Source organism: Cydia pomonella, chromosome 20 (assembly GCF_033807575.1).
Source record: "Cydia pomonella isolate Wapato2018A chromosome 20, ilCydPomo1, whole genome shotgun sequence".
NCBI classification, from domain to species: Eukaryota; Metazoa; Arthropoda; class Insecta; order Lepidoptera; family Tortricidae; genus Cydia; species Cydia pomonella.
Genome location: NC_084722.1, coordinates 7,063,359 through 7,090,818, shown reverse-complemented (window position 1 = coordinate 7,090,818; position 27,460 = coordinate 7,063,359). Strand labels below are relative to the sequence as shown.

General features: G+C 36.3%; 2 protein-coding genes across 3 annotated transcripts in view; one reads left to right on the top strand and one right to left on the bottom strand.

Moving 5' to 3' along the window:
* Positions 1–7,987: 7,987 nt before the first annotated feature.
* LOC133528899 (aldo-keto reductase AKR2E4-like) lies at positions 7,988–15,346 on the top strand. The gene is made up of 7 exons (XM_061866399.1): positions 7,988–8,093; positions 9,287–9,370; positions 10,034–10,198; positions 10,732–10,848; positions 11,882–12,049; positions 12,424–12,624; positions 13,773–15,346. The coding sequence occupies exons 1-7, from the start codon at positions 8,049–8,051 to the stop codon at positions 13,959–13,961; spliced, it is 969 nt and encodes a 322-aa protein (XP_061722383.1). The 5' UTR covers positions 7,988–8,048; the 3' UTR covers positions 13,962–15,346.
* Positions 15,204–27,460, bottom strand: part of LOC133528900 (alpha-tocopherol transfer protein-like) — a 34,097-nt gene continuing 21,840 nt past the window's right edge. For both annotated transcript variants that reach the window (XM_061866400.1, XM_061866401.1), the window contains 5 exons: positions 25,960–26,018; positions 25,123–25,319; positions 24,192–24,302; positions 18,522–18,624; positions 15,204–16,413 (listed from right to left, as the gene is read on the bottom strand). In XM_061866400.1, coding sequence (XP_061722384.1) covers positions 16,262–16,413; positions 18,522–18,624; positions 24,192–24,302; positions 25,123–25,319; positions 25,960–26,018 — 622 coding nt within the window. In that variant the 3' untranslated portion in view covers positions 15,204–16,261. The remainder of the gene's footprint in view (positions 16,414–18,521; positions 18,625–24,191; positions 24,303–25,122; positions 25,320–25,959; positions 26,019–27,460) is intronic.

Below are 27,460 nucleotides of genomic sequence, written 5' to 3'. Positions count from 1 at the left end.
GCCTTTGATAATTGTGATTGTAGCCTATTAATTGTTAAGTATTGTGCTCATTTTTAGGGTTCCGTAGCCAAATGGCATAAAACGGAACCCTTATAGTTTCGCCATGTCCGTCTGTCTGTCTGTCTGTCTGTCTGTCTGTCTGTCTGTCTGTCTGTCTGTCTGTCTGTCTGTCTGTCCGAGGCTTTGCTCCGTGGTCGTTAGTGCTAGAAAGCTGAAATTTGGCATGGATATAAAAATCAATAAAGCCGACAAAGTCGTACAATAAAATCTAAAAATTTAATTTTTTTTAGGGTACCTCCCCTACACGTAAAGAGGGGGTGAATTTTTTTTTTCGCTTCAACCCTAGAGTGTGGGGTATCGTTGGAAAGGTCTTTCAAAACTAATAGGGGTTTTCAAAAAACATTTTTTGATAAAGTGAATATATTCGGAGATAATCGCTCCGAAAGAAAAAAAAAATGTGTCCCCCCCCCTCTAACTTTTGAACCATAGGTCCAAAAAATATGAAAAAAATCGTGGAAGTAGAGCTTAAGAAAGACAATAAATGAAAACTATAGCGGACATGATCAGTTTAGCTGTTTTTGAGTTATCGCAAAAAGTTTTCCCTTCATAGTAAAAAGACTTACTTTAATTAGGTACTGATTATGCAAATTTGCCTATTTGTTTAACTCGGGTGAAAGGTACCATTTACTACACTTTAAGCTCCAGTTTAGCTTATTGTGACGGAAGAGTAACTACGGAACCCTACACTGAGCGTGGCCCGACATGCTCTTGGCCGGTTTTTAAGTTGTGTCGGCTATTCTAATATGTAAAGTAATTTAAAAAGGATCATCCTGGCCCAAAAGTTCCGTAGCTACCACTAGCGGCGTTTCCACGCCAAAACGCGGCGTTCTATAGCCGTTTAAATCGGAGCGTGGATCACAGCCCCTATACCTAACTCAGCGACCAAGTTCTGTGCTCAATTGGTATCATCTACTACCTAATTATCAAAAATAAGAGACTATATTTTGAATTATCTTTAGGTATTAATACCTACTTAAAGACAAAAATAGTACAATTTCATGATCGTCAACTGTTACTTCAGATTGCCTACTTTAATTTTTACAGGACCAGCGAGTTTTAAATACATATCTTATAAATATAATTATGATGGATTAATTTTCATATTTGTGTATTTAGTATTCGCGTTTTTACTTACAATTTGCTCAAAATTATTGCATTTACCTGTTGTGTTAAGTAAGAATATCCCTTAGTATCAATTATATAATATTATAATTCGCAGGCTACAATATTTAAATTTAATATATTTTTAATTTACCAAGTTAAGCTTCTGTGGGTTGTTTGACTGACAACCAGAAATGTTAACAGAAGCAAGTACCAGGACACTAAAGTTAATATTTGTAACCAAGCCATAAAAATATAGCGTACGATATTGTTATTATTTAATTACCATATCAAAGGCAAAACAAATCATGTTTGCGTTAATTCAGATATGTGGCTGTAGATTTCTATAGCAAACAGTATTTATGTTAATAGCTTTTATACCAAAACAAGACAATGCATTTATAAGTTTACTTTCTAGTTTTAAGATAAGTTACCTTATCAACAATACGACTAAGTTGTTATGTACCTGTTAGGATTTAATCTTATTTATTGAATAAACAATTTAGAAAATTTTAAAATGTGTCCTTAAATTTTGTAGCTTTCTCATCAGTCAGGATAACGTGGTTATCTATCATTAATAAGTTTTTGGCAAACAAAATATTTTTGGTACAAGCTTTTATGGCAGACTGTACTTTTCTTTCCACAGGCAACTAATACACATCAAGACAATTCTTTTTTTATTTTATTATATTACACATTATATTTTTTATGTCAATGATTCCATGGCCACCTCCTGTCTCCATCATATTGCATATATTTATTTAAATTTGCATTGTCATCCGATTTATTCAAAATTATAGCCCAGTGGGAAATCGGGAAGTGGGTCAAAGATTTGACCCGTACAAACATACATAGTTTCATTGCAAGTTAAATAAAAGCTTGTAAAAAGCAAATAATAAACAAATATGACAGCTTTATTGGCATATAGACATCTAATCTAAAAATTTTATGGAGGTTGATTTCACTGAAATATTTTTAAATAACATATATTTTAACAAAAAAATTATACAATTAAAATATTTAAGTACATAAATTGTTGATAAGATCATGATTCTTGTCAAACAGTGCGTGATTACGAAGTATCGAAGGTAAATTTGTTTGTTTACATTATTTGCAATTTCTATTGGACTCCACTTTAGATAAGAGGTTTACCTATTTTCTATAGTAATACGTTATAAAATTAATAGATTTGGCTTTCCTTTTATATGATAGCATCCATATCTTTCATAAAGCGGGCGCCAGGCGGACCGTACGCTTGTTTGCCCCTGACGTATTATAAAAAATAACAATGTTATGTTTATTAGCTTGTGGGTATACATTATAAATACTGGGGACAATCTGAAACAATTCGACATAGTAATAAGCAAAGCTTGTACTATGAGTACTAGGAATGTATCATCCTTCCTTGCCGTATCCGGCAATGGCGACTCCATCAACAATTCTTATCCGGATTATGAAATGCCCTTATTTGGCTCGCAAAACCAAACTTTGTTTTGAAGATGCGGTCACACGATGTGCAATGGAGTTGTCCAGTCGAGTTGCGGGTGTATGTGTAGGAGGGCTTATGTCGCGTCTTGCGGATATGACGCTTAGCATCTAGGTCTTCCAGACGCTGCTGCTCAAACTGAGCTACTTTCTGAGCTACTACTAGGAATGTATACATACTTATATACGTACAAAACACCCATGACTGAGGAACAAATATCTGTATTTATCACACAAATGCCCTTACCGGGTTTAACCCGGGACCATCGGCTTCATAGGCGGGACACTACCCACTAGGCCAGACCGGCCGTCAAATATGATATGATCTGTGAGTTGTCAGTAATATTTAATCAACCAGAAATACGCTGAGCAGTGACAGTTCATTGCTTAGAACCGCCAACATGCCCTTGTTTAACACCTTTAATACCCAGCTATGTTTTTCGGGTTCCGTAGCCAAATGGCAAAAAACGGAACCCTTATAGATTCGTCATGTCCGTCTGTCTGTCCGATTATGTCACAGCCACTTTTTTCCGAAACTAATAAGAGCTATAGTGTTCAAACTTGGTAAGTAGATGTCTATGAACCGCATTAAGATTTTTACACAAAAATAGAAAAAAAAAAACAATAAATTTTGAGGGTTTCCCATACTTAGAAGTTAGAACTGAAACTCAAAAAATCTTTTTCATCAAAACCATACGTGTGGGGTATCTATGGATAGGTCTTCAAAAATGATATATAGGTTTCTTGCGCGAGAGACTCTTCCAAAGTGGTAAAATGTGTCCCTCCCCCCCCCCCCCCTCCTGTAACTTCTAAAATAACAGAATGAAAAATCTAAAAAAAATATAAAATATACATTGCCATGCAAACTTCCACCGAAAATTGGTTTGAACCAGATCTAGTAAGTAGTTTTTTTTTAATACGTCAAAATTAAAAAAAAAAAATTTTTTTTTCATCAAACCCATACGCGTGGGTTATCTAAGGATAGGTCTTCAAAAATGATATTTAGGTTTCTAATATAATTTTTTTCTAAACTGAATAGTTTGCGCGAGAGACACTTCCAAAGAGGAAAAATGTGTCCCCCACCTGTAACTTCTAATATAACAGAATGAAAAATCTAAAAAAGAATTATGATATACATTACTCAAAAGCTTGAGGCGGCAAGTATTGTTTGGAACCCAGCTGAAATCACATACGCCCTTCTCGTAGAAAAAGTGCAAAAAACATTTCTTAGGTTCTTGTATAAGAAGCTATATACTTACTATCCATTCTTATATCCGACCAAGTACTTATTAGGATCATTAGGTTTTAATTCCCTTGCAGTCAGACGCAATTACAATCTCCTGGTGACAGCATGTGGAGTTTTACGTGGCGAGACAGACTGTCCTGAACTGGTAGGACGAACTGTTAGACTCGCTATTCCATTTGTGCCCAAAAATCTCCTGCGACCGCGAAGTCACAAGCTTTTGGCCGTCCCAATTACACGCACTGTAGCACATAAAAACGCGCCTGCTGTGCGGGCTCTAAGGCTGCTGAACTCCCTTCTGTCATGGGCACCAGATTGTGATATGTGTCTGCGGTATTGCGAGGTGATGGACGAAAGATGATTGTGATCTGTTTTTCCTAGTATGTAATCCTATCATATAATCTGAATTGTACAGTGCTTTGGTCTCGACTGTAATGCTGTATATATATATTAAAATATTAAATAAATAAATATTAAATAAATTACCATGCAAACTTCCACCGAAAATTGGTTTGAAGTTTGAACGAGATCTAGTTAAAACGTCATAAGATTAAAAAAAAATAATCATCAAACCCATACGTGTGGGGTATCTATGGATAGGTCTTCAAAAATGATATTTAGGTTTCTAATATCATTTTATTCTAAACTGAATAGTTTGCGCGAGAGACACTTCCAAAGTGGAAAAATGTATCCTCCCCCCCCTGTAACTTCTAAAATAACAGAATCAAAAATCTAAAAAAAATATATGATATACATTACCATGCAAACTTCCAGCACCAAAAATTGGTTTGAACGAGATCTAGTAAGTAGTTTTTTTAATACGTCATAAATGGTACCGAACCCTTCATGGGCGACTCCGACTCGCATTTGGCCGCTTTTTTACAACTCTGATACCTATACAACTTGCCCAAGAGGAACCCGAGTGATTTTAAGCACGCATTTCTGAGGCCAGGAATAAATGCTACATGATTTTAGGTCAATATCACAAGGAAAATATATGGTTATTTTATTTTTTTGATATTTTGTATGTTTATTTTGTATTTGGACATAAATGTAAAATAATTTTTTGCAAACTGTTGTCACTTTTTGACATCTATCATTGAGGATATTTGGACTAGGTCCCGCAGTGGCAACATCGCATTCAAAAAGACATTTTGCACTAAGTAACAATAAAAATATGTATTTTTTTTGTAAGTGGCCTTAACTCTGAAATTAGGCGAATTTCATTCCAAAAAGTTTATATGACGTTTTAGTCTTTAAATATGATCAGAAATATACTGTTAAAATCTCTCGCAATGCTCACGGGCATAAAATATGGCGAGATAAAGTTAGTCCATAAATATGAGCAAGTCTTAACAAGTGCCTTCCACAAGAAAGAAGAAACTTGAAAAGTTCGTAAACTAGGAATTCAATGGAGAAGTAAGTAATACCGTTGTCAAGTGAGGTCATGAATCTAGGGTTCACGTTCGACCAAAAGCTAAGTTGAAGCCATGAAATGACCACGTTGGTATACAGTCGGACGGTAAAAGTAAAGGCCTATACAGAAGGATTGCAACCCGACTGCAATGTGTATGGGAGCTGCACGCCGGCTGCACGCCAACATACAATTTGCAATTGGGTTACAGTCCGCCTGTACCGGCCTTAACATAAGGCATTAAACCCAAAAAGGGTGAGGTATTGTGGCTTTTAACACCAACAGTGCTCCTGCAAATCCCCTGGCCAATATTGCAAATCGTATAGTGTAATAAATCTAACCAATACATATCAAGTTTTCTTAGTTAACAACAGTAACTTTTTGCTCAAACTTAGACGCATCACCACTTGCAAGTGCAATAATAACAGGCCAAGCATGACTATGTTTATAGATTATGCACATTAAAGTGCGCTCGCAAGCACACAGAATACTTAACATACCGATGTCAAGCATTCCTAATGTCAGTTCACTAAACTGTACACCCGTTGAAACACCTTCGAGTGACGCTGGCAAATAGACGAGAGGCTTGAAGGATAGCTTTGCTTGCAAAATACTTAGTAAGTCAGGCCATAAGTTCCGTCACAAAGATTCTTACCCATAAAAAAGTTATAGGTACAGACACAGAGCCATAATTATTCATATTCGCCATGTGCACGACTGTCACGTAACCTAGCATCCACAAATCTAGGGGAAAACGTTAATTTACAATAAAACTACTCCAAAACTAAAAACTACTGAACGGATTTTCATACGACTGTCATCTATCAATATTATCTATATAGAGTGAATCTTGAGGAAGGTTTGGATATATAATTTGTTAAGGTTTTGTGTAAATTGGTTGAAATATAAGGATGTTGTCGGAAAAATCACGCTTTCTAGGAGCTTTAATCGAAAACGCTGCCTCTTTTTTTAGATATATATTAATGTATATTGGTACTGCCAAAATTGCAACTGTACATGTTATACCAAACCTACTCGTTGGATGGCAGTCAATAATAAGCGTGTTACTAAAAATACTCTTTGAGTTTGAAGGAAAAGGAAATTAGCAGAAGTACAGACCTGTTAGAGAATTAAATGTTGGTGATAGAATAACGTTCCAATAAAGTAGGTTTATACAAATAAACAATTATATCTATTTTATTAACGTGACACTGATTTTGACCCCTTTTGCGAAGAATAATTTTTCACAATGCAGGCGCGTATTCACGTTTAACTACAATCCAAAGTAAACAACTAGTAAATAAAGTCGCGATCTAAATTTTAAAATACTTTATCATATTACGTATGTGGTCAGTATAGTCTCATAAAACAAAATTTCAAATCATGATTTAAAAAAAGTTAGCCATGGCTAACTTTTTTTATTAAAAGCTTTGTATAACATTTTATTAGACAAAACTTTTGTGACAGAACTTAAGATGTGACTAAGTATGTATATAAAGATAATTTTAGAGCAATACATGATCTAAACATTTTCCTTTGTGCGTCTCATCGTGTCGTGTTATCCTTATACCTAATGATTTCATTATTCTATATAGTATCTTCTAAACCTGTTTGAGTTGAATATGGAGTTGTCTTATTTACACTCTGCGATCCGTAATAGATATCCTGACCGTTCTCGACAAAGGTTTCTTAAAAAGAATTAAGTATTTTTTTAATAAATCTTCCTTCACGGAAAAACTAGGTAATATCGTGTTACGTGTTGTTTCTTTCTTTTATTTTGCCACGAATAAACGCTCTCTCTCTATTATAAATATTATATTTACATATAACCTTCGAGCAACACCGCCTTCTGAAAAGCATATAACCATCGAGTCGAATGGTGCACGTCAGAACTAAAATAACTGTTACGTTCTAACAAGTATGTAAGCGCGAAAGTGACGAGCAAAGTGACAAGTGATAAAAATAGAACCACGCTGCCAGTGCCACCACAGCGGTGGCTTAGCAATTTTAAGATAATTTGACTTACTGCTATATATAGCTGCCAGCGCCGTTGCAGAAGCCTGTATGGGAAACTTGTTTTGCACAGTTTAAATAACTTTGAATTAAATTTAATTTCAAGATAATTATTTTAAGCACGACAGCAATATGACATAACTGCTTGTCGCCTTAGTGGCAGTATCCGTGCCATTTAGAATGAGACAATATAGTTTTAAGTAAAGAAGTTCAATTAATCGTCGTGAACCTACTATTTACCTACCTAAACTTACTTTATCTAGTTGTTTCTAAGGCACTATGGTAATAATTTCTTACCTCAAGTATTGTTTAATTAATGAAAAATATGAAAATGATTAATTAATGTAGGTACATTTAAGCTTTTCACTTAATTTAAATATCATATGTAAATTTCCTTCAAGTACAGTAACTTGCAGATATAATTGACCCCCCTACATATAAATTTCTTTGCAGGGGCTGGGGTCAGTTAGTTTTGCAGCTTACTCTATATTCATTCGGTGTTGCGATAAAAAAAATATAGGTACGTGATGGGATTCCTTTTAATTGATTTGAATAGTATCTTCACCATCACAAATACTATTCCACCAATTTTAGTTTATATTATGTACCAGCCTCACGATTATCGTGGACGTATCGTGAACTGTGACCAAGGGTCTTGGGTGCCAAGCCAGGCGTTAGGTCGTCGCTTCATTTTACACTTCCAAGTAGTCTGAGACCAGCTTTGCGCGCAAAATGTTCTCGGGTCTCGTGTTGTTTGTGGCAATTGTGACGCTAAACGTGAGTTCCCTGTTTGATTATTTATTGAGTTGTTTGTAAAGAAAAACATCGCACAAATAATTATTTTGATCATCAAACTTGGTTGCTTGGAATATGTTTTGTGCTATTTTTTACAGATTTTCCTTATATTTGAGATGTAAACATGGTTAATACCTATTACTTATTTGTTTGTTTATATACCTATTTGCTTGATTAATTTTTGCGTGCGCCTACGATTTGGTTTGTGGTAAGGTATCAGGTAAAGTAGGCAATCAATTTAATTTCAAAGTAAATGGAAAACAATTCTTATTTATTCACGTGTTGAAATTCCATTTTTACTCGTATAACCGGATCCGAAACACTACGTTGCGCACCGAAACAGGCATCGTCGACGTTGGGGTCAAAACCGCTAGGCTAAAGTGTAGCGGGGCAGGCCATGTTAGACGAATACACCCACAGAGGTGGGCTAAACTAGCCACAGAGTGGGTGCCACAACGTAAACGCCGGCATGGTCGGCCTAAGAGGAGATGGCGGGACGACCTGGATGCATTTATCAACAACTGGACGGATGCTGCAGTTCATCGGGAGGATTGGAAGTCTAGGGGGGAGGCCCTTGCCAAGCACTGGGACACTTTATAGGCTCTTAAAAAACTCGTATAAAATACCCTTGCCAAAGCTTTACATAATATATGTAACTGACCTAGCCAGATTATTTTATAATGGTCTAAGTTTGTATTCTTGATAGAATATTTTTGTTCAAAGCTGTGCAAACCTTCTGGAGTTTTTGTTGGGATGGTATGTAACATGATACAAGAATTAATGGTAACAGTTTTATTAGTTTGGGGCTGTATAGTGGATATAGTTACATCGAATTTACTTATTTTACTTAACTAGGAAAGGAATAGTAACAACTTCAAACGAATAGTATGGGTACTATAGTTATCAGATATTACATTATGTTTATCCCTGTACACAACAACAACACCTACTGTTAACACTCTAACAACTGTTAACACTCGTAAACTACTGTGAATATGCGGAAATAAAGAAATGGGAAATGAAAAATAGTAATAAGTATAGGTATTATTACAAATTAGTCACTGATGACTAGAGAAGATAGAGAGATATTGAGACATCACACTCGGGACGAAAAACATTAAACAAACCATTTTTATTACATTAGTTTCATGTTTATTATTGTGCAAATGTTCCAGGCTGCCGCAGCGGTGCTGGCTCCAGTGAAGGTGTTGAACGATGGCAACAAGATGCCGATGCTTGCACTGGGGACGCACAATTCAGTAAGTATCATTTAAAATATCATGATTCACCGACACGCATTTAGCCGGTTCTTGAGGTAACATTTCAAAGATGTTTCATTTGCAGAATTTTCATTCGGCCGTACGTATTTTTTTTTCTTCAAATTCCGTTAAATACTCCCAATATTGGCTTAGATTGGTGACCCCTTTAGAAATTCAAAGGACAAGAAGTATAGTCGGGAACTGTGTACCTATAGAAATACTCCCAAAAAGAAAGGTCGCTGAAGATGAGAATGCGTGGCGTGAACTGTGAACCTCTGTACCTCTGGAGTGTCTTAGGACAACAACAAGATACTTTTCACAAACCAGACAGATGACCAGTCATATTACTTACCTTACTTATCATTGTCACTCTTGCAATTTGAATAACAAGTTTTACTACCCCGGTTGTCGGTTTAGTTTACGGATATTATATCTAACAGCAACAGAAAGATCTTTAAACTAATTTTACGCTTTAATTTAAACTCACGTATATTTAGTTACAGCGACACGACGAGCGTCACAACGTGAACGCTGCTCGCACTGTTAGTGCTTGAGAAAGGAGTTTAAACCGTAAAATTCGTTTGATTATGTACTTACTATATCTCACGATAGTTTAAATTCTAAAATACGTTTATTGGTAATCTGATCTAATGCTTCTAATAGACCGGTGAGGCAGCGTTCGCAGCCACTGTCTCGGCCATCGAGCTAGGCTATCGGCATATCGACACTGCAGTCATCTACGAAAACGAGGAGCAGATAGGCAGAGCTGTCGCTGATGTGGTTAAGCGAGGAGTAGTCAAGAGAGAGGATCTCTTTATTACAACCAAGGTAATAAAGGAAGGAAATATTAGTCGTAGAAATTTAAATCAATGTTGCTGTCTCGCAGGCGCGGGCGGAGCGGAAAAATGTGTAATGTGGCGGCGAACGTCACTTATTTTAACAAAGAAATTGACAGTTTTATCGACGGCAACAATGAGCCCGGGACAGTGATGCAGCTGGAGTTCAAATTTTACAAGCTTTAATTTAACTTGCCCTGTTGTAAATGATTATTTTGCTAAAAACTTATTGACATCCGAATGCCATCCAAGGTTTAGTTGCATATTTGTAGTGATTGAAATTTTCCAACCAATAAAAAGTTTTAACTTGAAAAATTGTTTTACAGTAGCATATTATGTTACTGTGTCGAACATTTAAAGGGCCATATGTACTGTAAAACGTTGTACGATACATGTGCGAATAGGTAATTCGCAACTCGTGTCGATTTAAAACACTCCCTTCGGTCGTGTTTTAATTTATCGCCACTCGTTTCGAATTTCCTATTTTTCGCACTTGTATCGTAATGTACTATTTTATCATTTCAGCTTTGGAATGACAAGCACTCCAGAGAAGACGTAGTTCCGGCATTAAAAGAAGCTTTGGGAAGACTTAACTTGACATATGCGGACTTATACCTCATCCATTTTCCCATCGGTGAAAAGGTACCTATTTTTAAACTGTCTTATCCACATTACTTACATAATATATATCGCCAGCAGATGAAATCTAAAGAAATAAGAAATTACATAGAGTAGTTAATAAATAGTTGGTTAAGAGCAAATTTTAACCATTGAATGTTCTACTAGCGTCAACTATGCAACAACCACCTAATTCACTAATGTGACAATTGTTTTGTGTGTTAGAATTTCTTCTATTTGAAGTCAAGAAAGTCTTAAATAAATAAATGTTAATGTTAAGACATCCTTACACAGAGTGACTAAGTCCCACGGTAAACTCAAGAAGCCTTATGTAGTGGGTAGTCAGACAACGTTATATGTACGCATGACTCAGGAACAAATATGTGTGCTTGTGTGTGATTCAAACCCAGGACCATTGGCTTCATAGGCAGGGTCACTAGCCACCAGGCCAGACCGGTTACCAAAATCTTAATTTAGAAGATATAAGGATGATTCACGTTTGGAGATTTATCACAAGTGTTGTTCGGGGACTGTTCTGGGGAGTCATCCTTTATAAATACAAAAACTAAAATCTTAATTTAGAAGATATAAGGATGACCCACGGCAAACGGCCCGCCTGATGGTAAGCAGCCTCCGTAGCCTATGTACGCCTGCAACTCCAGAGGAGTTACATGCGCGTTGCCGACCCTAAACCCGCCCCCCTCGATGAGCTCTGGCAACCTTACTCACCGGCAGGAACACAACACTATGAGTAGGGTCTAGTGTTATTTGGCTGCTGTTTTCTATAAGGTGGAGATACTTCCCCAGTTGGGCTCTGCTCTAGATCTGGAATGACATCCACTGGCTGTGCCCTACCACACAAAGCCAGATGACATTCACAATGCCCATACCTCCCTTTTGGACGTAGGTAGTTTAAGGACGTACCCGGGTCCAAAAACTTTTATCTACTTTTCTATTACTATCTATACTAGGTAGTTTTTAAAACAAGCAACAAGCTCCAAAAGATTAGAATAATGAGCCGATTGCCTTGCAAGTAATAATACAATTTAACTTCCAGGCTAATGATAAACTGGCGGATACAGATTATCTTGAAACGTGGATGGGCATGGAGGACGCCAAAAAGCTGGGACTGGCCAAATCTATTGGAGTGTCCAACTTCAACAGCGAGCAGATAGACAGGATTATCGCCAACAGCCACACGATACCCGCAGTGAATCAAATAGAGGTAGAATTTTCAAATGAGAATCCTACCTAATACTACCCAATCATATAAATACGAGTATTAGAGAAAAACCTATTACTGTTTTACGAGTAAATACTAAATCCGAACATCGCCACCATTTTTGGTCAATCGTATCTTCAAGGTTGTTGAGTTTTTTGATCACAACCAAAAGGTACCAATATGGAAGTGAATTGAATTCAATGCAAGAGCATTATCAAGTGGTATATTTTTAAAATCTCATCGTTGAGGTTAAGAAGTGCTCCTGGTACTGGTACTTCATACAAATTCAGTACCGAAACCATTCCCTTATAGATACATAAATTATAAAGCATAATCAGAAGAAGCATATATGAGTACAAACGTTTTTCGTTCCGCAGGTAAACCCGTCGCTGACGCAAGAATCTTTGGTAACCTACTGCCAAAAAAAAGGAATCGTGGTCATGGCCCACAGCCCATTCGGCTTCATGGTAGATCGAGAATCTCTGGAGTCCCCGCCTCCCGCACCCAATGATCCGGTACTGACGAAGATAGCGAAGAAATATGGGAAGACTACGTTTCAAGTGGTGCTGCGGTATTTGGTAAGCAGGGGAATAATTATATTCTTTCTTATACGTGTCACTTACAGTTCAGATTCAGACTACACCAGCATTACTGCAGCAGTATTGCAACGCGACATTACCGCCGAAAATGTCAAACATCCGGTCAGTATCATTGATTTTCACATTTAAGGTAGCAAATAGCAATACAGTCGGCAGTAATGTCGCGCTACAATACCGTGTATTGGAGACATTTTCCTATAGGGCCTAGATGACAATTGAAATTTTATTTTTCATTTGACGTATGTCGATGCACTGTCAAAGACTTTAATAAAATTGTTGATGCATTTAGGGTTCAAGCTAATTTGGATGTCAATCATGTAATCATGACTAACGGTATGATGTGTCCAATGTAAAGTACCCCCCTTATTCATAAACGTCTACTATAGTTGACAAGCCGTTAATAATCGTTTGTCCCTTTCTATCATACCAATAAGTCGAAAAGGGACAAACGATTATTAGCAGCTTGTCAACTTTTGTAGACGTTTATGAATAAGGGGGGTAAATGTCTAAATGTCAAAAATCTACAATTAAAATCCGTGACTGTACGAGACCTCAGGAAGTAATCACTAACCCCTTTATTCATAAACGTCTACTAAAGTTACGATGCCGCTAATAATCGTACCGACGTATTGATATGATGGAAAGGGACAAACGATTATTAGCGGCATCGTCACTTTAGTAGACGTTTATGAATAAGGGGGTAAGCATTTATAATTTAGTAGCATAGTATTTCGTTTCTACCTTGGAACCAGAGGGCCTAGTGAAGACGACAATTAAAAAGACAACAAACGCCAAACAAAAAGGCATCTCAAAAAAAAATCTCGGGATGACAGATGCTTACGAAAATTCACGTGATCATAGATCGTGTCATTCACGAAGACGCGTGCCTTGTATTGTCATGTTATTAAAAGGTTATATTTGACAAATCTGCGCGTCATCGTCGATAAAACGAACTATATTTCCCTATATTATTTAAGTTTTGTTTGGCGTTTTTTATCACCGTGTGTCATCCGGACTAGGCTCTCAGGACTGCGAGACGAAATTTTGCTGCAATCTTCTCAAACTCCACTCATTTCATTGGTCGCCAATAATTAACTAATACATTTTTTCTCAAAATTTAATTGTAGGTTGATCGCGGAACAGCTCCAGTACCCAAATCAGCAGACAAGCATCGCCAAAAGCAGAACATCGACATTTACGATTTCAACCTTACGGAGGAAGAAATTGCAGCTATCAACAAATTTAACAGTAATACCAGAGTAATAAAGGGTGTGTTCTGGTTAGATCACCCGTATTACCCTTTTAATAAAGAGTAGATTGCCTACACGTAAAATATTAAGGAATAAGGATATAAATTTGATCTACACATATATCATAAACCTTCTATGACGCCTTAAAAATCCGTAAGTAATGGCCAACATTAAGGTAAACTGTTTGGTTACAACAAATTTCTTATCTGCGAAAACGTTGTAATAGCTTCAAATGATGTAGTAACATCAAAATTTGGTTATGATATTCAAATTTCGAGCATCTCTGAAAAAAAAGCAATTCGATTCGACCTCTATTCTAATATCAGTCGAGATGCCTTTTTGTTCGACATGAAATGTAAATAAAATTGCATACAATTATCGAACGATACGGAAATAGGCCCGCCCGAATCTAGTTTGTCTCTACGAATGTGTGAAAAAAGTTTTCATTTACCGCCATTTGACGTACAGTTTAACTTTTAATTAGTTTTAAGTATAAAATGAGTTTGTTTTGTTGTTTTTAAAGTAACAATAGCAAAAGTTTAGTTTAAAATGAGCTATAAAAATATTTCGGCGACGCCGCCACATATCCGCGAATTCCGCCAAAAGAGCAACGATTTCCCAATGTTGGCTGTAATTGGGGTTTGTGTATATATAATAGAAAGTTTATAATATGTATGTAGATAAAATAGTGTTTGTAACTCTACATAATCAGGCATTGAAATACTCGTGTGGTCCTTTTAAGAAACTCACTTCGTTCGTTTCACACTCACACTTGTGTTTTAATGTCTCATTATGTAGCAGTCACATAAACTACTATTACTCAGCGCCTGGCTTCTACATAATCGACTAGAAAAGCATTTACGCGTTTAAATAATATACTGTTACTTCATCTTGCACGCACTAATCAGCATTAACGCTTTTCAAGGTCGCATCAAAATAAGATCAAAACCGTAAAAATGTAGTTGGTAAATCTGATAGCTTACCGCGAAAATCGAAAGTCCAAATTTTTATATCTGCCTCTCTATCAGTCTCATATTCGAGCGATAAAGAGGCAGATACCAAAATTACAGGACCTGTGAATAGCTGGGCTCCTAATCTTAGACGATTAGACGAAGGAGTTGAGACGCATGCAGTATGTCATATAGAAAGTTGTGGACTATTTAACGCCATTATTTAACTTGATTATCCATTGTTCAATCTAGTTTTGAGCTAATCACAAAGAGATCAAAATGAAATTTCAGAAAAGATGATATAAATTGAATGTGTATGATTTGTAAATACTGCGAGGTGAGAAATAAAACACAAAAGTACGTACTACCATCTAGTATTTTAGATGGTAAATACTTCATAATTATAAAATGTATTATAAAAGAAACATAAGTAAATTATAGATTCCCCATTTGTGATTCTGTAACTTAAAGTACTAATTAAATTATAATTATATTATAAAATATGATTTTATCTGCATGACCCTTTGACAATCATTAATCTTATCACATCTAGAGCCTAATGATGAACAGCTGCTAAATAACTATAGTATAATATAACAAATATAACTCCAGTATAGAATCAGTCATTCCAGTAAAATAAACTTCCTAATTTCATAGAAATTTGAAGTTTATGTTGAAACAGCCACACTTTGTCATTGCAAAGTCTGTGCAGATTTAGTGTGGTCCGAATCTACTTGAGTATAAGAATATAATTATTTAAGAGGTCTGAAATAATAATGCGACCATTTTAGTATAAATATGTATTAACCACCTTATTGCCATCATTTTTAGTTCGTGTCCTTTTTTAGGCAAATTAGACGTAGAGCTTGTTTTTCAGCAAGATGACAATGCCAGACGAAGATAATTTGAAATAAAGGTGGATTGACAAAGAAATATTCCTAGCCACAGAAATGTACTACCTTTTTTCGACACTCGATTAAAATTTTAGAAAGGCATTTTACTTTGATCCTTATTATTTCACTGATATGCGTTAAATTTGTTAAATATCAAAAAGTGGCGACATCTTAATGGGAATCGGCTAAAGGTTGTGGTATTTGATCTATTAGATGGCACCAGTTTTTGATATCTAACAAATTTAACACATATCAGTGAAAGAATAAGGATCAAAGTAAAATGGCTTTCTAAAATTTTAATCGAGTGTCGAAAGATGGCTGTAAATTTATTGCGACTACAAAGTTTTCTATGACAATCCACTTCTATTTCAAATTCTCTTTGTGCCAGAGCAGATGACTTATGCCAAATTAGTGAAATAAGGGACCGCTTAGCATAACATCCATACTTGAAGTCGCGCTAGTCATATGGAGTCGTACGAGACAACGCAAGTCAAGCGGTGTGTTCCAAGCGGTCTGGTTAAGCTTAATCTATAGACAGCTGTCTGAAGGAGCCATCGATACCGAAGAGTTCGTCGTAGTTGGTCGGCTGACCCGGCCGGAGCGCCTCGTTGGCTTTCACTGACTCTTGCGCAGCAAACCAATCGCGGTATTCTTCTAACTTTAGTCGCCATTGTTCTGAAATGAGTGATATAGCGTTAGCATTTTATACAGACTTGACGCTAAAGTAAAACAGCGGCAGCATATTTGCCAGCGTGTGTGAAACAAACAAGCATCCATAGAAAAATACATATCAGATTAAGTAGATATATGAATTAAGTTTTAGTGTATAGGTTTCATTCGGATGTCGACTGCATCAGCGTTACTAGTTAGCGTCTACTGTTGCAAACGTCACTGCTATAGCGCTGACGCTGGCGATGTCTCTGTCAGTTTCCTTGATCGTGTTGCTATCGTTATCGCATTTGCTGATGCGATTATAACGTTCAATTCCTCATTAATTTTATCAAGGGGATTGACAGTTAATAATAGTTGATTTAAAAAATACGATAGAATTGGTTTTACGCGACTGCGCTAAAAACTTCTGAGTCTTTAAATTCCCGAATCGAGTCCTTCATTTACTCTTTTAAGCACAACTTAAAAGGACTGGAGCCTTCAGAATCTTCAGATAAATATTTCGCCAAAAATCTAGGTTTTATCTAAATGAACACTAGAGAAAAATAGGCGGTATTTAATTATGAGTATAGTCTGACCGTTTTTCTAAGATCAAGTACGCCATAGTAAATGTATGGCGAACTTGATCTTAGAAATCGGACAGGTTATACCTACATAACTCGGGAATTTCATATGGAGACAGTGCGTTTTTTAAATAACTGTACATAATTTGAGAATTGTCTTCAAAAGGACTCAAGTCTTTACAATTAATACTCAGGTCTGACTAAACACTGAAAAACTCAAATCTTAAAGCAAAAGACTCAAAGGACTCTGATTGACTTGATCATTGGATTTTCATCTTTGTCTTGATTGTCACCCAGTCTTATACTATAATATACAACATGTTTGACATTTGCATACCTAGGAAATTAAAATTTGGTAAAGCGCGTAGACGTTATCCAGGAGTGTAAGCAATGGCTAACTGGGCCACTACTTCACAATTTCAACTTGGTTCTGGGGAGTATCCGTGTCAATGGAAGATTACACGAGTGCGTTCCATCCCAAAATCGAGTGAAACGTCTAAGGTCAAGAATTACCTCCCTATAGAATTATCTTCTATTGCAAAAGTGTTTGAGTCAATCGTAAATAGACTTGTCGCTTCTCAAGTAAAACCTTACTTACCTCTGCGATTCTCAGCACGGTTTCAGGCCAAAGGGATCTTCTCAAACGAACCTATTACTCTGGTTGACTCCGTCTCTGAGCATTTAGATAAGGGAATACAAGTTGACGTGCTGTACTTTGACTTCAAGAAGGCTTTTGATCGCGTGGATAACGACGTACTGTTGAGCAAGCTATGTAGTGTTGGCTTCTCGCCGAAGCTATTCCGGTTGTTCGCTAGTTATCTGCGCGGTCGACAGCAGTGCGTGCAGCATGGATACTTCATATCGAAATCCTACCACACACGTTCCGGAGTCAGACTTAGCTGCAGTCCCTAAGCACGCCAGATATTGACGACCTAAAGCTTATTTATGGAGTGCAGCAGTTGTCCGACTGTGCATCTTTGCAACAGGATATCGATCGCCTTCATCAGTGGAGCATTAACAACAAGCTCCTTTTCAACAAATCAAAGTGCTCCGTGATGACTTTTAGCCGTGCCAATAGTCCCATATTCCCAGCGGCGTGGGGAGCAAGCGTCAAAAACGGTACGCATACGACGCGTCACTGCGATTCCGTATCGTGACCGTTTTTAAGCTGCGGTCTGGTCGCACCTTTACTGTGCCTAAAACACGCACTATGTCCTATGGCAAATCACCACTTGTCCGCGCTCTACAATATATTAACGCGCTCCTCGCATCAGCACCGGAATATGATGTATTTGCAAGTAGTTGGATGAGCGAGACGATGGATAAGCGAGAGTCTTCTATCTTCTTTCTTTCTTACATTTTTTCTGTTTGTCCTTTATAGACTGTCTTATGTATCTAGTTTGTATAAATACTGTCTATTATATATTTCACAGTGTATTAGTTCGCTGTAATGCTGTGTAAATTTTTTGAATCAAATAATAAAAACAGTAACGCTGTTGCCGCCATCCGAATGTAGCTAACCATTCATTTGTGGACATAGGTTAAACTCACCATGTAGAACGTCAATGCTGGGGCTCTTGCCACCGTACTCAGCTGGCAGCATCTCCAGAGGGATGTGTTTGCTCAGCTCTTTCATACCTTTGTGGACGTAGATCTGTAATGTGACGGATTTTTAAAAAAACTTATATTAATTTTGTAACTCGATTTTATTTTAACCTTATTCTAATAGTCAAACATGGATAGTAAAACTCTTCGGTGGGTGGCTACCCTCCGCTCGCGTAAACGTTAACATCTGTTATTTGAGCTCCGTAAAATAAAAACTAAATACTATTCAAATTTAAGTGTCAACACGTTAAATTGAAGTGAATTTAAGTCTAGATCCTGTGACGATTGTGTATTGTGAACTAGAAACTCGATAAATTGTGTATTTGTAGTGATAATAACCGACAACTAGATTGCAAGCAACGATCACTGCAGTGTTGTGTGACGAAAAGTCGTAAGTGCCGTAAAATTCATGGCGCTTACGACCATTTGCCTCCGTCTTGTCCGGACACTTATACCACTCAGCTAATGAATGAGGCTCGAAGAAATGCTATTACTTGTTATTGTTGATAGCGTTGTTATTAGATATTAGCGGCATTTTTATTTTATATTTTCAAAGAATAAAAATAAGCCAGTTACAATGAACTGCTTTATTTGCGACTTACAAATAAGCAGTTTGGAAAAACTTGAATGTATTGCTTGCTCTCGTGCTTATCATTACCGGTGCCTGAATATTACATCAGCGGAGTTCAGAGAAAAACACCAACAGATAAAAAGGACTTGGCGCTGTCCGATGTGCATAAATATCACTACGCGGCGTATTCGAAATGATGACACCCCGGTTGGGAGACAATTAGATACAGCACTAGACAACACGGACATGTCAGTTGATGACAATATTTCTTGCCCTGGAGCTGGAAACTGCACGGTGGATGATACGGAAACGTATCAATCAAACTCTAGTATTACCATTGAACAAATCGGGACCCTAATGGAGTCTAAATTGAAGAAAAACAATATTAACATTTTACAGGAGTTAAAAACATTAATTCAATCAGAAATAGACTTGGCCTTGGACAAGCTTAAACGAGAAGTAATTGAAAAAAATAATTCCGCTCTTTCAGCTCAACAACAAACATTTTCCCAGCAATTGCAACTTATTGATAAAAAAATACAGACTTTGGAAAAAGAGAACTGTGAAATTAAATACCAGTTACAAGAAATACTATCAAAAACCACTAACTCGGAAAGCCCAATAATTGATGATAATAAAAAAAGATTTATCTTATATGGCTTAGATGAATACCACCGAGAGGTGGAGACCGATCTATACCGACGTATTAACAGTATGTTCATGGATATTCTAGGTATTGAAATAAACGGGTTCATAGAATCAGTAAAAAGAATTGGAAAAAAGGGAAATCGCCGTCCTCTAATTATTGAGGTCATCAGTTCCAGAATGAAGAGGTACGTACTGGAAAACGCGCGCTATTTCGGGTCCACTGGTTATGCTGTGTCTGAGGTTCTCAACAAGGAAGCCTTAGATAATAGAAAATCGCTAAGAGCAACGATGATCGATGCACGTAGAAGCGGGAAGTACGCAGTCATCAGAAACAATAAGTTGTTCATAAATGGAGTAGAACATAGAGCAAAGGGAGAAGCCAAAACTACCTTGACAAATGCTGACCATAGTCTGAACCGCAGCTCTACTAGCACCGCATATCAAGAAAACTCACCTACGCAGGGCGACACGTCGGCCACGAACTACACGGAAATAGCCACCCAAACGGACGGAACATTAGACGATTTTTGTTATATGAATAACCAGTCCCTTTCTAGACCATGTTCAAGCAGACAGGACCTACCTCAAACTCCTACGTACAAGCAAGATTGTTTTCGTACCTAAAAAGGACAAAGACTTTACATTCCAAATTTTGCATCAAAATGTTCAAGGTCTCAAATCTAAAATCGACCAACTTGAATTAATAACGCAAAAAAATTGTTACAATGTGTTGTGTTTTTCAGAAACTTTTATGAAAGGCAATGAACCTAATGTGCTGCAATTGGACGGTTATAAATTAGCTTCACATTTTTGTCGGAAGCGTAAATCAAGGGGTGGAGTATGCATATATGTCGAAAATTCATTAACATATAAAGTAGTTCACTGGATTTCGGATATGTCACTTGAATCACACTTTGAAGTCTGTGGTATCTTAATTCCCGAATTACAATTAACTATAATTAGTATGTACAGAACGCCTGATAGTGATCTAGATGTATTTATACAAAATCTAGAATTGCTCTTATATAAATTAACATTACGTTCACGGAATGCGGCTAAAAAAATAGTGATTGCAGGTGATTTTAATATTGATGTATTAAAAAATGACAGAGCTTCAAAATTATTTAAAACAACATTAAAAAAATTTAACTTAAACCTGACTATTGAAACCCCCACCAGAATATACAAACAATCTTGTACTTGTATCGACAACATCGTCACGAATTTTAATACATACGCTTCGGAAGTTTTAAACCTAGGCATAGCGGACCATACAGGTCAGCTAATAAAATTAAAAACTAATTTAAGTTTTTCCGAAAAATATTGGTTTATTTGGACAAGAAACACATATTCAAACTTAATAATTTTCTTAAAATACATACAACAGATTAGTTTCTCGGACGTTTTAGAGTGTTCTCATGCAAATTTGGCATACAATATATTTTTAGAGAAGTTTTCCCTACTTTTCAACCTTTGTATTCCGTTGGAGCGAAAAAAAGTTACCTATAAGCGTAAACAGAATTGGAAAACAAAAGGTATAAAAAAATCGTGCCAAAAAAAACGGTACATGCATATCAAATATCTCCAAAGAAAAAATGTTAACATATATCAAATCCAGTACCAAAACTATGCAAAAATATTAAAAAAAGTCATTCGTAATTCCAAAATTTTGGCTAGCAATAAATTTATCAATAGCAGCTCAAACAAAACAAAGGCTACTTGGGCGTTAATTAAACAGTACACATCCAATACAAATACCATAAAACCTATAATTGATAGCATTGATCTGAATGGGCAAGTTACTCGAGATCCATTGGAAATAGTGAGAGCATTTAATACTTTTTTGATAGACCAAAACATCAGCGACACAACATCATTAAATTGGAAACCAATAAGCTCATCACTTTCTCACAGCATATTTCTTTCCCCAGTTAGTATACCCGAGTTAAAAAAGATTATAAACTCATTAAAAAACAAATTAAGCTCAGGCCACGATAACATACCGCTACCAGTCATAAAAGCTTGTTTTGAATATATCGCGGAACCTCTTGTTCATATAATAAACTTAATTCTCGAATCGGGAATCTTCCCGGATGATTTGAAAAAATCTTTAATTTTACCATTGCATAAAACAGGAAATAAAAATATAATTAGTAATTACAGACCCATTGCGTTATTACCTTCCTTTTCAAAAATTGTTGAAAAAGTTATCTATAGCCGAGTTGTACATTTTGTCACCGCGAACAACCTAATAAACAGCAACCAATTTGGATTTCAGCAAGGTAAATCCACTTCACTGGCAATATTTAAAACATTCAAGTATATTTGGGATGCAGTTAATGACAAAAAACCTTGTGTCAGCCTCTTCCTCGATATGAGCAGGGCGTTCGACTGCGTGGTACCATCCATCCTACTATCACAGCTAGAACACTTAGGTATCCGTGGAAATGCCTTAAAATTATTTGAAAGCTACTTTACCGACAGGAAACAAGCGACTGTTATCGATAGTTACAATAAAGATACAAAAAGTGTTGAAAAAGTACAATCAGAATACAAAGCTGTAAATTTGGGCGTTCCTCAAGGCAGTATTTTAGGGCCTCTTTTATTCCTTATCTATGTCAATGAGTTACCAAATATTATCGAGGAATTATGTGTAATGTTTGCCGACGATGCAACAATTTTATTTTCTGGTGAAACAATAGACGATGCTTTTTGCACAAATATCAATAAAACTGTAAAGACTGTCGTCAGTTGGTTAAAATCAATAAACCTAAACGTAAATTTAACAAAAACTAAACTTATGCAGTTCAGGAACTATAAACAAACTTCGATAAATTTGAATGTGATGGAGTCGGGCATTTTACTAGAAGAAGTAGACAACATAAGTTTCCTAGGCTTAACAATAGATGCTCAATTGACCTGGAAACATCATATAGAGAAGATTAATAACAAAATTTCCAGTCAATGTTACGCATTATCTATATTATCAGAAACGTGTTCTGAAGATGTTGTCATTAGTGCGTACTACGCCAACATATATTCTCTATTGACTTATGGTGTCATATACTGGGGCAATTCCGTAGACGTGCAGTCCACATTCATTTTGCAAAAGAGGTGCTTAAGAATTATCTATCGTATTAACCACGGACAATCACTGAGAAATGTTTTCAAGAACAAAGGTTTTCTAACTTTAACTGGCATATATATATACGAACTCTGTAAATTTCTTAAGAGCAACAAGAATTACTTTACAACATTAGCTTCCCTCCGCGATAACCTTCGCTCTCAATATAAGTACAATTTAAAACTGCCTCTAGTCAGAAATAAAACTTACGATAAAAGCACATATATTACTGCGATTCGAGTCTTTAATCAGCTTCCAGATGAATTAAAAATGTTAGATGACATGGAATTTATACGTAGTTTAAAAAAATGGCTTATTAAGAATGAATTCTACTCTCTAAAGGATTTCTTTGAATTATATTCGTCATGATACCGTACACTGAAAAAAATAGATAGCCGAACTGGTTTTGTAACTTTACTAAATAACTAAACTACGGTTATAAGAAAATAAACTTTGCATAAATTTACAAACTTATTTTGTAGTGTATACCCAGTACCTGAACACTGATAGCCAAACACGGTTTTGTAACATATAACACATAGTTCGCAAGTCCCAATTTTTGTGTAAACAGTAACCAAAATTTTGTTACAGTTATGCAAACATTTCTTTCAGTGTATACTCTGTATAGATTGATATGATGTTTTTAACGGAAATGTGTTTCTTATTTTTAAGTTAGTTTTAAGTGTATATTGTATACCCGAATTGGGTTACCGTTGAAACATACACATGTAATTAAATAACACCTCTGTAACACGGTTGTACAATAAAGAATTATCTTATCTTATCTTATCTTATCTTATCTTCGGGGTCTACTATAGTCCTTTTTTTACAATGAAAAACTACGCCATACATTTTCTATTTTACTATTTCCAAAGGACAATCCTTTTTTTAAACAGATTATAGTAAACCACATAAGATTGGGTTTATAAGTTTTATTTATGATTTGTTTTAAGAGCTCAAGTTTATTGAAGGCGTAAAGTACATTCAACAACAATTTTGTTTTTTTGCGAAGTGTTGAGTAATGGTAAGAAGTCAATAGGTAATTTTCTGAAACAATTATTAGTCGACATCTCTGAACAAAGGTCTCATCCAGGGATTTTTTCAGCGAGCGATCGTACGCTGCCCAATGCACATTGGTTTTCTGTGACAATGACCAATCGTCGATTTACTCAATTGGGCCGGTTATTTTCGCTTTGTTAGGAGGGATGCAATAATGTAATGAAAGTAACCTAACCTAGCATTTATGTTTAATCATAAAACAAAATGTTCTTACTCTTTTCCTGATTTTCTCTTTGAGGAAAGGTTTGATAAAGTTGATAAAGCGCTCAACGATTGAAGATGTGTTGATGATGTGGACTTCTTTTAGTTTTACTGGATAGGCTTCCTGTAAAAACGTTAATTACATTTTATTATCAGCTAGTTAGAAAAATATATTTTCAAACATATACAATGTTACAATGATTGATACCCTAAGGATTGACATGCTTTTTATCCCCTCAAGAATATTTACTAGAGGGTGCCGATCTGCCTATAGATGCTGTAAGATCAGACACAAAAGATCAGGCATTTTGACAACCGTGACCTTTGGGTCACGTGGACCTGGGTGGACCTTTGTGGTAACACATTTTAATTTTTTAATACAAGTGTGGGGAAAAACGGCATGGTTGATTTATTTCCTTAAGAAACCGGCGTAGGTCAAGAACTCTCTTATATACGTACCTCACACAGTGAGATAGGCAGTGCTCCTTTTGCCCTGCTCACGCTCGTTAATTGGAGTGTACAGTACAAACGAAATAACTTGTAGACGTACTTAGGTTTTTAAAGCCTGACCAGAAATATATGATCAATTGTCAAGAGGGCACTGTTATTCTCATGTATAGGGTGATAGTTCAGTTTAGTATGAAAAATTCGCAATATGGCGCGTGATCATATATTACTGGTGAGGCTTTACTTTATAGACGGTCGTCTCCATATTGTCCTTACTAAATCTTCAACTCAGATACTCTAGAATCTTACCTGGACACAAATCAAGAACTTCTGCTTGACGCAAGGAGACAGCTTAGCTAAGAGACTAGGTCCCAGGACCTTGGCATCGATTATGTAAACGTCTTTAGCAACCCCAACCTTCTCCTAAGTGAGTCCGACGTCACTGATTATCACATTGACCTTACCAAACCTTCACCTTACTCTACAAGCAATCTTACCTGGACACAAATCAAGAACTTCTTAATGACGCTAGGAGACAGCTTAGCTAAGAGACTAGGTCCCAAAACTGTGGCATCTATGATGTAAACATCTCCAGCAACTCCAACTTTCTCCTCCGTGAGTCGGACGTCACCAATCATCAACGCCAGTTTCAGCACGTCAGTGATCTGCTTTGAATCGAGATTGGGATGGGTGCCTGGAATTATTAAAACGAGGAAGATTAACACCCTATTCATTGAATCAAAATCTCTGATAATTAAACAGGCGAATTTCTACAGGATGCACAAATAACACATTTTCCAAGGGGGCGGCGGTTCCTCGAGTTACCAAAACGTCAGATGGTCTTAAAATGAAAACAAGAGCTTTTACTAATTTATATAAAAAATTTCACGATTGTTATAGAGACTTAAATCTTTGTATAAGTATGAATTTGCTATCTTTTTAGGAAACACGAATGTCAATGTGACTGATACCCTGGGAAGTAACAAGTTATAAAATTTAGTAACAGCATAATCTTCCATTTTTACCTATCTATTTACTTATTTTAAATTCATTTGGTATTACTTCTTTGCTTTGCTTTTTACATCAACTCGTTGTATTTTGTTGATGGTTTTTCTCGTCTCTTGAGAAGGTTGAGAGAAAAAGCAAAAAAATATTACTTTGCTAATCCGCGAAAAGATAACAAGCTAATCAATCAATGCTAACCCGTCACACTTACTTCCGTATTTTTACAAGCAATTAATAAATTCTAAAATAGCAATTAATGAAATAATCAAATTCTATGATCTGACCACGACATATATACACAAAAGTAGCTTTTATATCTACAAGCTTACCTCTGATTAATGTGACTCTTCTTCCATTCGGAGTGATACCCGGTAGTGGCGGACCTTGTCTGAAATGTTTTTTTTTTACAATTAGGTACGCTGTTTATATTAAATTAACAGTTCAATAAGTTTCATTAATTTAAGTACAGGAAACCCCACGTAAGAAGGCTCTGAACAGATCGCCAAAAACTCGTATTAAGAAACGAAAAGCGCGTTAACCGTGAAAATGGCCAGGATACATAGGCTAGTTTTTCAAGCCAGGAGTGCTAGTAAACAAGTAAGCTAGTGCTTCTATGTTCGTGTAGACAAAAGTAGCTTGTTTTCAGGCTAGTAATATAGTGATAAAGCCAGGATAGTTTTAATAGCTTGCCGTTCTATTTTTTGAGCTAGTAGTGTACTAGTTTCGTGTGGCCATCGACTTGACTGACTAACTGACTGGCTTAAAATGACTGGCATCATATATTATAGACAGCAGCACACATGCTAATGTGTCCAAGCGAGGACAGTATCACTAGCTTACTAGCAAGTTATCTAGATTATTGTTATCCTGGCTTGATAAACTAGCCTCGTGTATCCCGGGCATAAAATGTATGAAAACTAGTGGTTTCAGAGTAAATGGCTCAAAAGCGTTCGGGAAAACTGGCATCTTTTCTGTGGGCAATACGAAAGTATTTTACTTTAATCATAAGTATAGCTTTAGAAGTAGAAGGTTGGAAGTTTCAACTTGGAACATGACTGTGAGGGTACGGTGAAAAAAATCGGATTTGAAGTCCATGATATTTAGATTAAGATGATATTTGTAAAATTTGACGATTTAAAAGTGCTTGTTGCTAGGCCTATTTGAATAAAGAATATTTTGACTTTGACTTTGACTTTGACTTTGACATTTATTTTATGATGTCCATAGGAAAGTCGTATACGTATACGTTTAACTCGTGTTAAAAAGTATTGAACTGTTGATCGTACAAGCTAATATGATTCTACCTATTTTTCCGTAGGTATGCTATCCTACTGGTATCAAGTATACAGGGTTTTTATTTAATCACCTGCAATAATTTACGGGGTGAATATATAGGTCATACTGAGCAACTTTTACTGTGGGACCAACCACAAAATCGCGAAAAAAAATTGGCTGTTTCATACATTTTGGCTGTCTGACCATTCATTTTCTACGCGAGAGAAAATTTGAACTGAAAATTTGACTAAAGAAACACCATGCATTTAAAACTTAGACGAGTAATGCAAGTAAATCTTTGTACGCGAAGCGCCTCGGTAAATATTGGCTAAGGTGGCATGACCAGTGGCCTTGATCAAAGGTCAACTCCGAAATTACCTTCCGATAGTACCTAATATTATAAATTGAATATGACAGCGGATAGGTTTTAATAAATACCCGTCTATTTAAAGATGGCATTAAGGTACCGATCGATTCAGACTGTACCAGCATTGCTGCAGTAGTATTGCAAAGCGACATCCGGGCAGCAACATCGGTTTTGACATTTGCGGCAGT

Coding starts and splice junctions, on each gene's coding strand:
- LOC133528899 (XM_061866399.1), top strand. CDS start 8,049: ATGTTCTCGGGTCTCGTGTTGTTTGTGGCAATTGTGACGCTAAAC. Junction 9,371..10,033: donor CACTGGGGACGCACAATTCA/GTAAGTATCATT, acceptor TGCTTCTAATAG/ACCGGTGAGGCAGCGTTCGC. Junction 12,050..12,423: donor CCGCAGTGAATCAAATAGAG/GTAGAATTTTCA, acceptor TTCGTTCCGCAG/GTAAACCCGTCGCTGACGCA.